We start from the raw sequence: 13,636 nt of genomic DNA, 5'->3' as shown, positions 1-13,636 counted from the left end.
TGAATTCTTTAACTTGCTGGTTACCAAACTTTTTCTTAAATGACCAGAGCAAATATTTTAGGCTTTGAAAGCCATCTAGTCTCTGCCACTTCTATTCAATTTTGTTGTACTATCACAAAATACCCTTAGATAATATTTTTCCCTTAGACAATATTTAAATGAATAAATGTAGCCATGTTCCAACAAAACCTTATTTACCAAAAAACAGCGGCAGGCAAGATTTGGGCCAAGGGCCAGAGTTGGCCAACACCACTTTAACTTCATAGTAACTAACACAAAAACAAAGTTCTTTAACTTCCACTGTTCAATCTCTTCCTAGTAACATTATTGATATTAATATTAACCACATATTATAGATGACAAGACTAAGGCTCAGAAAAAGGAAGTATCTGTCCAATATCACACAGCTCATACAGTGAGTTGTTAAATTCAATTCCCAAGAGGTTATGTCAAATGTCCTGTTGTCTGAAAAGCTGGACCTATATAAATGCTGCTTTTAAACATTCTAGAGTTTATTCCTCAGACGACTGTTACTCTAAATCATTTTGGAATTTTTTTCAAAAAAATCACCTTTACTTTAACCTTCATAAAAATATCTATTTTCATGTATTAGATTCTTTAAAGAAAAAGTCCCCTGCAGATTGACTGAGTCAAAGACCTCAGCGGAGGCTTAAGGGATATCTTTTTATTGCTTTTGTGTGAGAGGGGAATGGGACTGGAAAACAGTGTTTCTCTATCCTTCTTAAGCAGCCTCCCATGAGATTGGCACTAGACCACAGAGGATGAAGATGTCCAAGTTTCCTGTATCCAGAAACCTAGGAGACTCATGGTTTCAGAACTGCCTCAAGAGGCACAAGGCCACACACAGCTGAAGACTTACCAATGTTAATCTCATCATCAGTCAGAGTGTCTCCAATAAAATCAAACTGGAAGGACTGAAGTGTCTGAGAAAATTTCTGAACAGCTGAAGAATAATCTGCAAAGTAAGAGAAACAGAATAAATTGTCAAGACTGCCCTTTAATTGATTTACTCATATCTGTTAGGGCTGATAGGACAAAAGCAAAGGGAAGTGCTCCCAGTAGTTAGCAACTTGCATTTAATCAAGTTAAACAATGAATTTTGGAACACTGAAAAAAAAATTTAAAAAATTATTAAAGTTTAACAAAATATTAAAACTTCAGTAGAAGATTCGAGCAACTAAAACCATTAAAGAGGAAGGAGGGCAGTTTAGTGAAGTCCTTCTTTTAAATTATGAGACATGTTTTAATCTCAATTCCTGTCCTCTCTGACTCCTTCAATCCAAAGCCCATAAGACTTAAAACTACTTAGTTTTACTCCTAAAAGAGTCTCCTTAAGCATTAATTGAGCACCAATTATGGGCAATGGACTAAATGCTTTCTCACCTCTCACCAAACAAATACCCACAAACATTCTACAAAGGAAAAAGCTGAACTTTGGAGTTGTGGTACTCAAGGGCCCTAAGCTAGCCAGCAGTGTCAAAAGTAGAAGCCAGACGGTCTGTCTGTTTCTCCAGGGCCTTTTCCATGGCAACACAGGCACAACCTGGATATTTTACACATTAACCATATGGCAGCCTGGGTTAGGTTACGATCAGGCAGGACAACAAATTTAATTTGTTCACACAGTATTCAGCAAGGGACCTGAACTAAGGAGGCAATTAATGAAAAACTTCAGGGTCGTAAGGCCAGACAAATGCTTTTATTTTTGGTGAATAATTTTAAATTTTATTAAATAAAAGTCTAATGAAGGTACAAAACCAAATCACATTTAGCTAGCCTTTTGACAAAATATCTCTAGTGAAATTTTTAAAATATCTCCTTCACCAAGAGGTCCAGCTAAACTCTCCAGCCTTGCTACTCTCAGTGGTTCTCAGAGCAGAATCATCATCACCTGGAAGCTTTATGGAAATACACATTCCCAGATCAAACCCCAGACTTACTAAATCACAAAATGCAGTTTCATATAATCCCTAGGGATTCATATGTCCTTTAATGTTCAAGGAGCACTGCTCTCATTAACTAAAGTAATCCATTAGACCATCTTCTAGGAAAGCTCAAAATTTTGGGGTTTTTTTGGTTCCTTTTTTTTTCTATTTCTTCTTTAACTCCATAGTTTCATCATCCTCCACCTTCACATCTATGAGATACATAGGTCTATGAGAGTTTTTGCTCTCAGACCAACAGAAAGGGAGACAATACAGACAATATCTATTCCTTTCAATAAAAAGCTAACATGGTTAAGCACAAACACAATAAAACATGTTCAGACCTTTGGTTGGAACAGATTAACCTGCCTAGAATTTTATTGCCATCTTGTCTACATCCCATTTCCAGAAAAGCTTATTTTCAGTATTTAGAGCCTTGAGCCTTTGAACACATCATTGGCAAGAAGGAGGTAGAGAGAGGAGGAGGAGAAGCAGAAGTAGCAGAGAGAGGAGAAGCAGGAGAAAGAGGAGAAGAAGGAGAGGAGCGCCTGGGTGGCTCAGTCGGTTAGCACAATGCCTGGTACACCGGTGTTCAATACATGGTAGCTTTCATTTTACTAATACTTAATACATTAGCTGGAGACAAATAAAGGATCAGTGACTAAAAAAAAATGGTCTGACTCATGATTTCATCTCAGGTCATGATCTCATGGGTAGTGGGTTTGAGCCCTGTTTCAGGTTCCAAGCTCAGCGTGGAGTCTTGAGAATTTCTCTCTCCCTCTCCCTCTGCACCTCCCCCCACTTGCTCACTCTCTTTCTCTCTCTCTCAAATAAATAAATAAATCTTTTTTTTTAAAGAAGAGAAAGAAGAGGAAGAAAGGTTTTACAAAGAATAGGGACTGCAGACTAGGTTACCATGCCTTCTCAAATTTCCACACTTTGCAGTAACATTTTCTACTTCAAATCTTGTCCACACCAACGTAAGAGGAGAATGTTTTCCTGTTTTCCATATTTCATCAGCAAAGAGAACACAAAACTGGCTCCATGGTTGGAAAATAATCACTTTTCTCTGGCCTCCTTGGCCAGCAACAGAAAAGGACAAGCCCAAAACTCCCCCATGTGCTTTCTGTGTCACTCAAAGAAATTAAATAAATAAGAATATTCTTTATATTCCCTTTCACAAATACCTGGATTCTTTCAGTTTTTTCTTGATAAAACAAGGTATAGTTAATAACCACTCCTCTTTTAGAATTATCTGAACATCTCAGAAACCACAAATATTATGATTTTTTACAGTTATATTATTTTGTAAGTGAAGCCATGGGATAAGAAAGGAGTTGCATTAATTTCCATTTTCATTATTTGCACCAACTTCTCTTCTCCAGACCTTTGGTCTGATTGAAAACACTACTTTACATTTGCACAGAGCTTGAAAAAGTTTATGAATGACTTTCCATAAGCACTCTCATTTATTCCTCTTGAACACACAAAGGTAGGTATTACCATACTTACCTTATAAACAAACATATAAAAAATGAGACAATGCAGAGACAAATCACATTCACAAATATGAACAAGCATAAATTAGTAGCTCTTCATTGAAAGAAAGTCTCACATATTCAGCCTCTGTACTAAAAAAAAGTGGCAGGAATGAGCCATGTATTTCAGATAAATGAGTTGGGTAACTATTGGACTCCAAAGAATCAATAGATAACATAGAAATGCTTGTTATGTATGAGGCATCTATTTCCTTATTAAAATAAAATTTACTACATCATTCTAGACCATGTAAAATCATTATTTTATCTTCCCTAATACTTCTGCATCCCTGTCCACCAAGCTTCTATCTCATAATTGTTCAAGATATCTTTGAGGATTCTCTCTACACTACCTTCTTATTCATGGGCCTTCTGTGTTTTTCCCTCACTCATTCTAGAATGTAGCTGGATAGTGTATTTTAGGCAACTGAAGTTTTCTGGGAATAAGGTAGAATAAAACAGGATTAATTATGCAGGTAATTAATGCTGTATAGAAACCAATTTACTTATCACTCTTCTCTTCTATGGAATCATAATGGAACGTACTCTTATATCTAGATTACCTTGGTCTGCACAATATCTTAGAAATTCATCTATCTGTAATTCATTATTTTTGTTGCTGAGTAGATTCCATTGGATAAATATACCATTATTCATTCATTCACCTATTTATGGACATTGTGCTGTTTCTAGTTTTTCACTATTGTGAAGAATGTTACTTTAAAAATTCATGTATAAATCTTTCTAGGACATAGATTTTTACTTATCTTGGGTAAATACATAAGGGTCCAATAAATGGGCCATAAGATTAGTTGTAAGTATATCTTAAAACATATAAGAAAATGTCAAACTGTTTTCCAAAGTCAATGTACTATTTTGTATTCTTATCAACAATATATGAGAATTTCAATTGATCCACATATTTTCCAACATCTGGTAACTTACCTTAAAATCTTTTTAGTAAAGTAATGCAGACATACAATGTTATATTAGTTTTATGTTTACAACATAGTGAGTCAATAACTCTATACATTATGCTATGCTCACAAGTATAGCTACCATCTGTCACCATATAATGCTATTAAAACGCCACTCACTATATTCCCTATGTCGTACCTTTCATCCCAGTGATTTATTCATTCCATAGCTACAAGCCTGCACCTCCCACTCTCACTCATTTGCCCATTCCCCCACTCACCTCTAGTCTGGCAACCACCAGTTCCTTCTCTGTGTTTTTGGGTCTGTTTCTGCTCCTTTTTTCCCCACTATGAGTGAAATCATATGGTATTTGTCTTTCTCTGACATATTTCACTTAGCATAATCCTCTCTAGGTCCATCCATGTTGTAATAAATGGCAAGATTTCATTCTTTTTTATGGCTGAGTAATATTTCATTGTATGTATATACCACAGCTCCTTTATCCATACATCCATTGATGGACACTTGGGTTCCTTCCACATCTTGCCTATTGTGAATAAAGCTACAATAAAAATCTGGTAACTGACTTTTTTAATTTAAAATTTAACCATTTTAATAGCTGTGTGGTAGTATCTCACTATAGTTTTAGTTTTCATTTTCTTGCTGACTAATGGTGCTAAGTAGTTTATCATGTACTTATTGGGTATTTATCTTTTTTCATGAAGGGTCTGTTAAAATTCTTGCCAGTTTTATAACTGGATTTTTGTCTTCTTATTGTTGAGCTACTGAGGTATAAGACTTCTTTATAAATCCTGGATACAACTTTTTTCTGTTATATTATAAACAACAGATTATATAATATATATGACAGATTATATAATATATATGATATTCTCTAATAAACTAAAGGTTTAAGAATCTAAGGATTCTCTGTTCAAGATAAAAGATTGAATCTTGATAATACCAGTATACTTTGTTGTGCATTAAGCATAGTTAATCAGATCACTCTTTCCCCAGCTCTGCTGTAGCACTGAAAATCAACAGCTTCACAACAATGATAGCTGTGAAAACCAACAGGCTAGCAGCCACCAGAGAGCGCAGAATGGGGTTGGAGTTTCACAAGGCTGCACTCTTACAGAACTATCACTATTTGTCCATTTTAACAGGTCCTGAAAGCTCCATTCTTAAGGCTTGTCTCTGTCCTAACCCAAAGCTCATTCTGTATAAACAGTGCTTGCGGGGGGGGGGGCATTTGTCAAAAATAATCATCTCAAGTTTTTAAAATTGTAGTAGCCCAAGGAAACGTAAAAGTTGGAGTTATCAAGAGGTTGACCAAAATATTTGCTTGCATATATAAATTGTGATTTATAAGAAATATATATTTGATCAATTCTGATGACTAGAATATATTTCTCATATATATTTGGTCTTCATCCACCATTTCCAGCTCACAGCTCCCAAAACCCTTGAAATTTCCTAAGTGATGACAGCCATGAAATTGCCTTTTGTTAGGTTAATGGCATGACTTTTAGACCACACCTAAAAATGGGGACTGGTTGTCAGGACAATTAACCATGTGATTAGAGCATTAGAACTCTCATTCTCACTCCCCTGACCTCTGGGGGGAGAGAGAAGCTGGAGGTTGAATCAACCACCAATGAATGATCAATCATGCCTATGTAATGAAACCTCCATAAAAACCCAAAAGGAACTTCCAGGTTAGTAAACATGTAGAGAAGTGGGGAGAATGGTATGCTCAGACAGGGCATGGAAGCTCCACACCCTTCTCCCATAATATGCCTCATACATACCTTCTATATGGCTGTTCTTATGTTATATTCCTTCATAATAAAACTGTTATCTAGTAAGTAAAATATTTCTTTGAGTTCTGTGAGTCTTTCTAGAAAATTAATCAAACCTAATAAGGGCATTGTTGGAACCTCTAGTTTATAGCCAGTTGATCAGAAGAATTGGACTTGTGACAGACATCTGAAAGCAGTAGTGCAGTGTTGTACAACTGAAAACTTAATCTGTAGAATCTGGTTTCCAGGGAGATAGTGTCATAACTGAGTTGAATAGTAGGACATCTACCTGGTATTCAGAGAATTGCTTGATAGTGTGGGGAATCCACTCCCAAAAATACATTGGAATTGGATCCAGGAACCCAAAATGCTTCATAAAAATTTAGAGAATGACCATTTGGAGAATGACATGTGCACATGACCTATGCAAAGCAACAACCTATCCCTAAAAATCTAGAAAGACATGTGCATGTGAAGGTATGTGTGCACACCCCAGGCTGTGTCTATGTCCATGAAAGATTTGAGATGGACCCAATCACTCACTTCTATCTGAACGTAAAGCCCTGAACAAGCAGGGAGAGAATGGTAGGTAGTGTTGCAAACTGACATAACATACACCAACATAGCTCTTCACCAAAGACTAGGAAACTTGCTGCCTCAAGGTATCTCATGGAATCCTTATCCAATCAGTAGGTGATCACTAAGCTAAACTACCAAAGACTTCAGCAGTTAAACACAATAAAAATATAGAATTTAATACAGAATTTGTTCAAGAAGTCAATAAACAAGGCAACAACAACAGACACATAAACCATGGGGAAAGAGAGAGGTTCTCATTTCAAGAATTGTCACATTATATAATATTAAATGCATACTTTTCAACAAGAAATTAGGAGATACACAGAAACAGGAAATTTTGGCTTATACTAAAAAAAATGTAATCAACAGAAACTGTCCATGAGGAAGCCCAAACATTGGACTTACTAGACAAAGATTTTAAATGAGCTATTCTAAATATATTCAAAGAATCAAAGAGCACCATATCTAAAAACACTAAAGGAGAAAATGAGAAAAATGTCTCACCAAATACAGAATATCAATAGTGAATTGAAGAATACTTTTAAAGAATCCACTAAAAATTCTGTAGTTAAAAAAACACAATAACAGACATGGAAAATTTACTACACAGCCTTAAGATTAGAATTGGGCAGACAGAAGAATCAGTGAAGCTAAATACAGGTCAACTGAGACTACCAAATCTACAGAACAGAAAGAAAAAAGAAGGAAGAAAAATCAACAGACTCTCAGAGACCTACGAGGCACCATAAACATAACAACACACACACAATGGGAATCCTAGAATAGGAAAGGGAGACGAAGAAAGAATATTTGCCACATTTGATAAAAATTAAAAATCATCTTCATTCCCAAAAAGCTCAATAAACACCTAAAGAAAGATAAACTCAGACATACACACCTAAAACTATCACAATCAACTGCTGAAAGATAGAGACAAAATCTTTTAAAAAGGCAAAAGAAAAAAACTCTTCATCAACAAGGAATCCTCAAAAAGATTACCAGCTGAATTTTTCATCAGGAATCATGAAGGATCAGACAGTAAAGTAACATACTCATAATGCCAGGGTAGAGGGAACTATCAAGATAATGAGTAAGGGACAGACGAGGCTAGGAAGGGGAAGACAGGTAGGGAGCTACATGACTAATATCAAAGAAATCCCAGATGTGAAAAAATGTCATAGATGAGATTAACCAGAGGGAAGGGAAGGTAACAAATCCACCACTTTTGTTCTAAATATAGACAGGATAGTCTCATGATATTTACAAATCTACCATGTTTGTTTTTACATGTTATTGACAAGATATGGTCAGTTTTCTATAAAAGACAGACCATAAAAGCCCTCAGTGGCAACCCATTCAGGACCTCTCTCACACTACAGAGCTCCTTTTCTTTCCTTTCTATTCTCAACTTCACTTAATAAACTTTCACCTCACTTCACCCTTTTGTGTCCAGGAAGATTCATTCCTCAACTCTGTGAGACAAAAAACTCTGCAACAATAATATTGTACATCTAGCAAAATTAAATTTCAAAAATGAAGATATTCCCAGGTAAACAAAAACTGAATTAGTTGCTAGTATATCTACCGTACACTAAATACTAAAGAGAGTCTACCAGGCTAAAATCAAAGATAAATAAACCAGGATTTGGGAATATGCTGTCAGAACAGAAAGATCCTAGGTTGGTCTAGTCCCATGAATAAAATACGATAACTATCAAATCATCTTAAATACCCAAGAAATCAACCTGAATACTAACAGAACAAACTCCACAACTAAAGGGAGAGAAAAGACCACACTGAAGAAGGTAGGAAGTGGGGAGACATGGTTTGAGGGAGAAATGGATCATGTGTGCTGCAGATGAGAGGGAGCCATGGTCACAGAGAAGGGGGAGAGAGAAGCACACAAGGGAACACACAAGGAGAATGTTTTCCCAAAGCCATTGATTGGGGAATAAGGGGAGGGGGGCTGAGTTTCCTGAGTTCTTATAACTAGTAGGGCTTAAAGTTTGGAGTTTTGGATGTCAGCAGGGTTGGCTGGTATGAGACTGGAGGGAACTGCACTGCTGCTGGAGTGAGGGCAGGCAAAAAAAGGGGGAGGCAGACAGCCTGGAAAAAGCAATCTCAAAAATACCTGGGACACACAGAGGGGAGATTATTCATTCTACTGTGAATGCTTCCCTGAGAGACAGTGCTCACAGAGATGTTTCTGTGGGGACAAAAGAGCCGACTGGTCCCATTTCATTCCCTCTCCCCTTAGCATAAACACAGAGCCACCTGCAGGAAGCAGCACAAGGCCTACACAGGTTGCCTGACTTGATTACAACAATTTTCACCTCTATGCTCTGGCGGGACTACCCTGCTCAGTCAAGATTGCCTCAGTCCCAGCATGGCAGGGCCCTCCCCCCAAAGTCCAGCATAATCCCCTACCCACAACACATCCCTAAAGCATGCAGTATTAAAAGTCAGCAGTCTTGACAGAATTAGAGCCCAAAGGTCAGTGGGCTGCTCCTGGTGAGAAGTAGTCAAAAAAACCTTGAGGCAGACAACATGGAAACAAAAATCTCAAAAATCCCTGGGGCACAAAGGGGAAGATTATTCACTCTTCTCAGAGTGCTTCTCTAAGAGGCAGCCTTCAATGAGACACCTCTCCAGGAACAAAGAAGCTGGCTAGAGCCATTTCCCTTCCCCCTCCAGCATAAATGCAGAGACACCTGCAGGAAAGAGCTCAGGGCTGACACAGGTTGCCTAACTTGCTTATACCAACTCTCGGATCTCTGCACTTTGGTGGGAATGCCCTTCTCCATCAAGCTTGACCCAGTCCCAGAGTGCAGGCCATTCTCCCAGACCAGCAGAAACCCCTACCAACACCACGTCTCCTGACTAGAGTTCCAAATGCTTTAGTTCTAGATAAAGTAGGATCCACTCTTTTTGCATGAGCACACTGTAGCATATATGTTAAAATTGCCACACTCTGGCCAAGGACTAAACACTGCCCACTGCAGGTAAGGAGAGGTTTACTAATGACTGGCCTGAAATAACAGAGCAGACAAAACATAACAACAGAGCACAGAAGCACACACTCTGAAGTGCCAAGCCCAGGACACTACATGACCACTTCTTCATAAAGCCATTACTCTCAACAACAGGAAACAGAACAGGCTTTTCTAACACAGAGGAGAAGACAAAGACTTAGACAAAATGATAAGATGGAGGAGTTTATTGCAAATGGAAGAATAAGATGAGGTCTTGTGCAGAGTTCTAAACAAAGCAGATATAAGTAACATGACTGATAGAGAATTTAAAGCAACATTCATTAAGGATACTCACTGGACTTGATAAAAGAATAGAAGGCAACTAGGAGAAATTTACCAAAGATATAAAAGTTAAAAAGGAATCAATCAGAAATGAACAATGCAATAACTGAGACTGGAAAGAAGCTTAATGCAATGAACAAAAGACTGAAAGGAGATTTATGAAACACAAGAATAGACTTAGTGATTCCATCAACTGTAATAACATTCATATTACAGGAGTCCCAGAAGAGGAAAAGAGAGAGAGGCAGAATATTTATTTGAGGAAATAATAGGTAAAAACTTCCCTAATTTAGGGAAGGAAAGAGACATCCAGATCTAGGAGGCAGAGAGAACACCCATTACAATTAACAAAAGCAGGTCAAAACCAAGACATGTTACAATTAAATATAGTAATAAAGAAAAAAAAAATCTTAAAAGCAGCAAGACAAAGGAAGTCCCTAACTTACAAGACAAGATGCATAAGGCTAACTGCTGCCCTAGCAACAGAAACTTGGCAAGCCAGAAGACAGTGGCATGATAAATTCAATGTGCAGGATGAAAAAAAAATCTGTAGCCAAGAATACCTATCCAGCAAGGCTATCATTCAGAACAGAAGAGTTAAAGAATTTCCCAAACAAAACCTAAAGAATTTCATGGTCACTAAACCAACCCCCCAAGAAATATTAAAGGGGATTCCTTGAGTGGAAATGAGAAGCCAAAACTGACAAAGACAAGAAAGGATCACAGAAATCTCCATAAACAATGACAAAACAAGTAAAAAAAAAAAGCACTAAATCCATATCAATAATTACTCTGAATGTAAATAGACAAAAGTTTCACTGAAAAGATATAAGGTGAGATGCCTGGGTGGCCCAGTTGGTTAAGTGGCTGCCTATGGCTCAGGTCATGATCCCAGCATCCTGGGATTGAGTCCCACATCGGGCCCTTGCTCAGAAGGGAGCCTGCTTCTCCCTCTGCCACTCTGTCTGCCTGTGGGCTCGCTCTCTCTCTCTCTCGGACAAATAAATAAATAAAATCTTTTTTAAAAAATAAAAGGTGTCAGAATGGGAAAAAAAAAAACCTATATGTGGCTTACTCATTTAAGGCCTAAAGATGCCTGCAGACTAAAAGAAAGGGGATGAAGAAACATTCATCATACAAATAGACATCAAAAGAAAGCTATTTTGGGACGCCTGGGTGGCTCAGTTGGTTAAGCAGCTGCCTTCGGCTCAGGTCATGATCCCAGCGTCCTGGGATCGAGTCCCACATTGGGCTCCTTGCTCATCAGGGAGCCTGCTTCTCCCTCTGCCTCTGCCTGCCATTCTGTCTGCCTGTGCTTGCTCTCTCTCCCTTTCTCTCTCTCTGACAAATAAATAAATAAAATCTTTAAAAAAAAAAAAAGCAGACAACATTTAAAAAAAAAAAGCTATTTTATCAATACATATATTGGACAAATTAGTGTTAACACAAATTGTGTTACAACAAAGACTGTAACAAGAGATAAAGGGCACTACATAGTCATAAAAGGGAAAGTCCAACAAGAAAATCTAACAATTGTAAATGTTTATGCACCCAACATGGGAGGACCCAAATATATAAAATAATAACAAACATAAAGGAATGCAATCATAATAATACAATAATAGTAGGGGACATTAACACCCCACTTACATCAATGGACAGATGATCTAAAGAGAACTAAAGGAAACAACTTTAAATGATGAACTGGACCACATGGATTTAACAGATATATTCAGAACATTCCAACGTAAAGCAGCAGAATACACATTCTTTTCAAGTGCCCATGGGCCATTCTCCAGAAAAGATCACATATTAGTTCACAAAACAATACACAATATATATAAAAAGACTGACTCATACCATGTATTGTTTTCTGACCACAAATCTATGAAACTTAAAGTCACCCACAAACCCAATGTGGTGCTTGATCCCAGGACCCTGAGATCACAACCAGAGCTGAAATCAGATGCTTAAGTGACTGAGCCACCCAGATGCCCTTTGCATTTTTATTCAAAAGGGATATTGGTTTCTAGTGTTCTATTGTTGTGATGTCTTTGTCTAGTTCTGGTATCAAGATAATACTGGACTCAAAAAATGAGTCAAGAATTGTTGTCATGTAATTTACTTTGTGAAAATTTTGGGAAGGCTTAGTATTGATTCTTTTTTAGGTGTTTTTGTAATGTTTACCAGTGAAGCCTTACTGCCCTGAGATTTTTTTGTTTGGACAATTTTTTAGATTATTAATTCATTCTCATTTCTTGTCATATGTCTGTAAACATTTTCTATTTCTTTTTGAGTTAGTTTAAGTAATTTGTGTGTTTCTAGGAATTTATCCATTTCATCTACATTGTCTAACTTATTGGTGTCTAATTGTTCATAATATTCCTCTATAATCCTTTTTTATATGTCTCATCTTTCATTCCTGATTTTAGTAATTTGAATTTTTTCCCTTTTTCTTCTTGGTCCTTGTAACTAAAAGCTTTTTAATTTTGATGATTTGGTTTCATTGCTTTTATTAATTTTTCTATTATCTTGTTATTTTCTAATCCCTTTTATTATTTCATTCCTTCTGCTTCCCTTGTGTTAATAATTCCTTCTTTTTCTAGTTTCTCTTGATATAAAAGTATGTTGTTGATTTCAGATATCACATATTTCTGATATTTCTCCTTTTGTAACTTGAAACCATGTATCTTCCTGTATGCATTGTGTTAATTTTATTGCAGAAGTTTTGTATGTTGTATTTTTGTTTCCATTTATCTCATAGTATTTTCTAATTTATCTTGTGGTTTCTTCTTTGATCCCTTGGTTATTTAGAAGTGTGTTAAATTTCCACATATCTGTGAATTTCCAAATTCCTTCCTGTTGATTTTTTTAAGATTTTTGTTTGTTTGTTTTTTGTCTGTTTTTTTTTTTTACTTATGTGAGAGAGAGACTATGAGAGAGAATGAGATCTTGCACAGAGAGGAAGGGGAGAGGGAGAAGCAGACTCACCACTGAACAGGTTGCCTGATGGCCAGACTCCATCCCAGGACCCTGGAATCATGATCTGAGCTGAAGGCAGATGCTTAACTGACTGAACCACCAAGCACCCTTCCTGTTGATTTCTAATTTTATTCCACTGTGGTAAGTGACCATATTTTGTAGGATTTTAATTCTGTTAAATTTTTTGAGGCCTAGCATATGTTTTCTTGAGGACATTCTTGTGCATTTGAGAAAAAGGTGTATTTTTCTGTTGTTGGGTGGAGTATTTTATAGATGTATGTTATGTCCATTGGTTTACAGTGTTGTTAATGTCTTTTATTTCCTTGTTTTTTCCTACTTTTTCTATCCATCATTGAAAATGAGATATCAAAATCTCCATCTGTTATTGTTGAGTTGTCTATTTCTTTCATTTCTGTCAGGTTTCTGCTTCATGTACTCATATCTCTGTTGATAGATGAATGTCTGTTTATAACTGTGATTTCTTTCTGTTGGATTGACAAATTTATCATTAGTAAATGATCTTTGTCTCTAGTCCAAATTTTTGTCTTAAGGTATAT

At 36.7% G+C, this 13,636-nt stretch overlaps 1 protein-coding gene across 1 annotated transcript in view; it reads right to left on the bottom strand.

Moving 5' to 3' along the window:
- Positions 1-13,636, bottom strand: part of LOC111161014 (oligophrenin 1) — a 540,219-nt gene that overhangs the window by 375,113 nt on the left and 151,470 nt on the right. Inside the window, exon 3 of the mRNA XM_022524453.1 lies at positions 881-976. Within this exon, the coding sequence (XP_022380161.1) occupies positions 881-976 (96 nt within the window). The remainder of the gene's footprint in view (positions 1-880; positions 977-13,636) is intronic.

This window comes from Enhydra lutris, unplaced genomic scaffold, assembly GCF_002288905.1.
Source record: "Enhydra lutris kenyoni isolate GAN:26980312 unplaced genomic scaffold, ASM228890v2 scaffoldscaffold81, whole genome shotgun sequence".
Taxonomy (NCBI): Eukaryota; Metazoa; Chordata; class Mammalia; order Carnivora; family Mustelidae; genus Enhydra; species Enhydra lutris.
The sequence above is the reverse complement of the archived record's forward strand: the minus strand, read 5'-3'. Positions and strand labels throughout refer to the sequence as shown.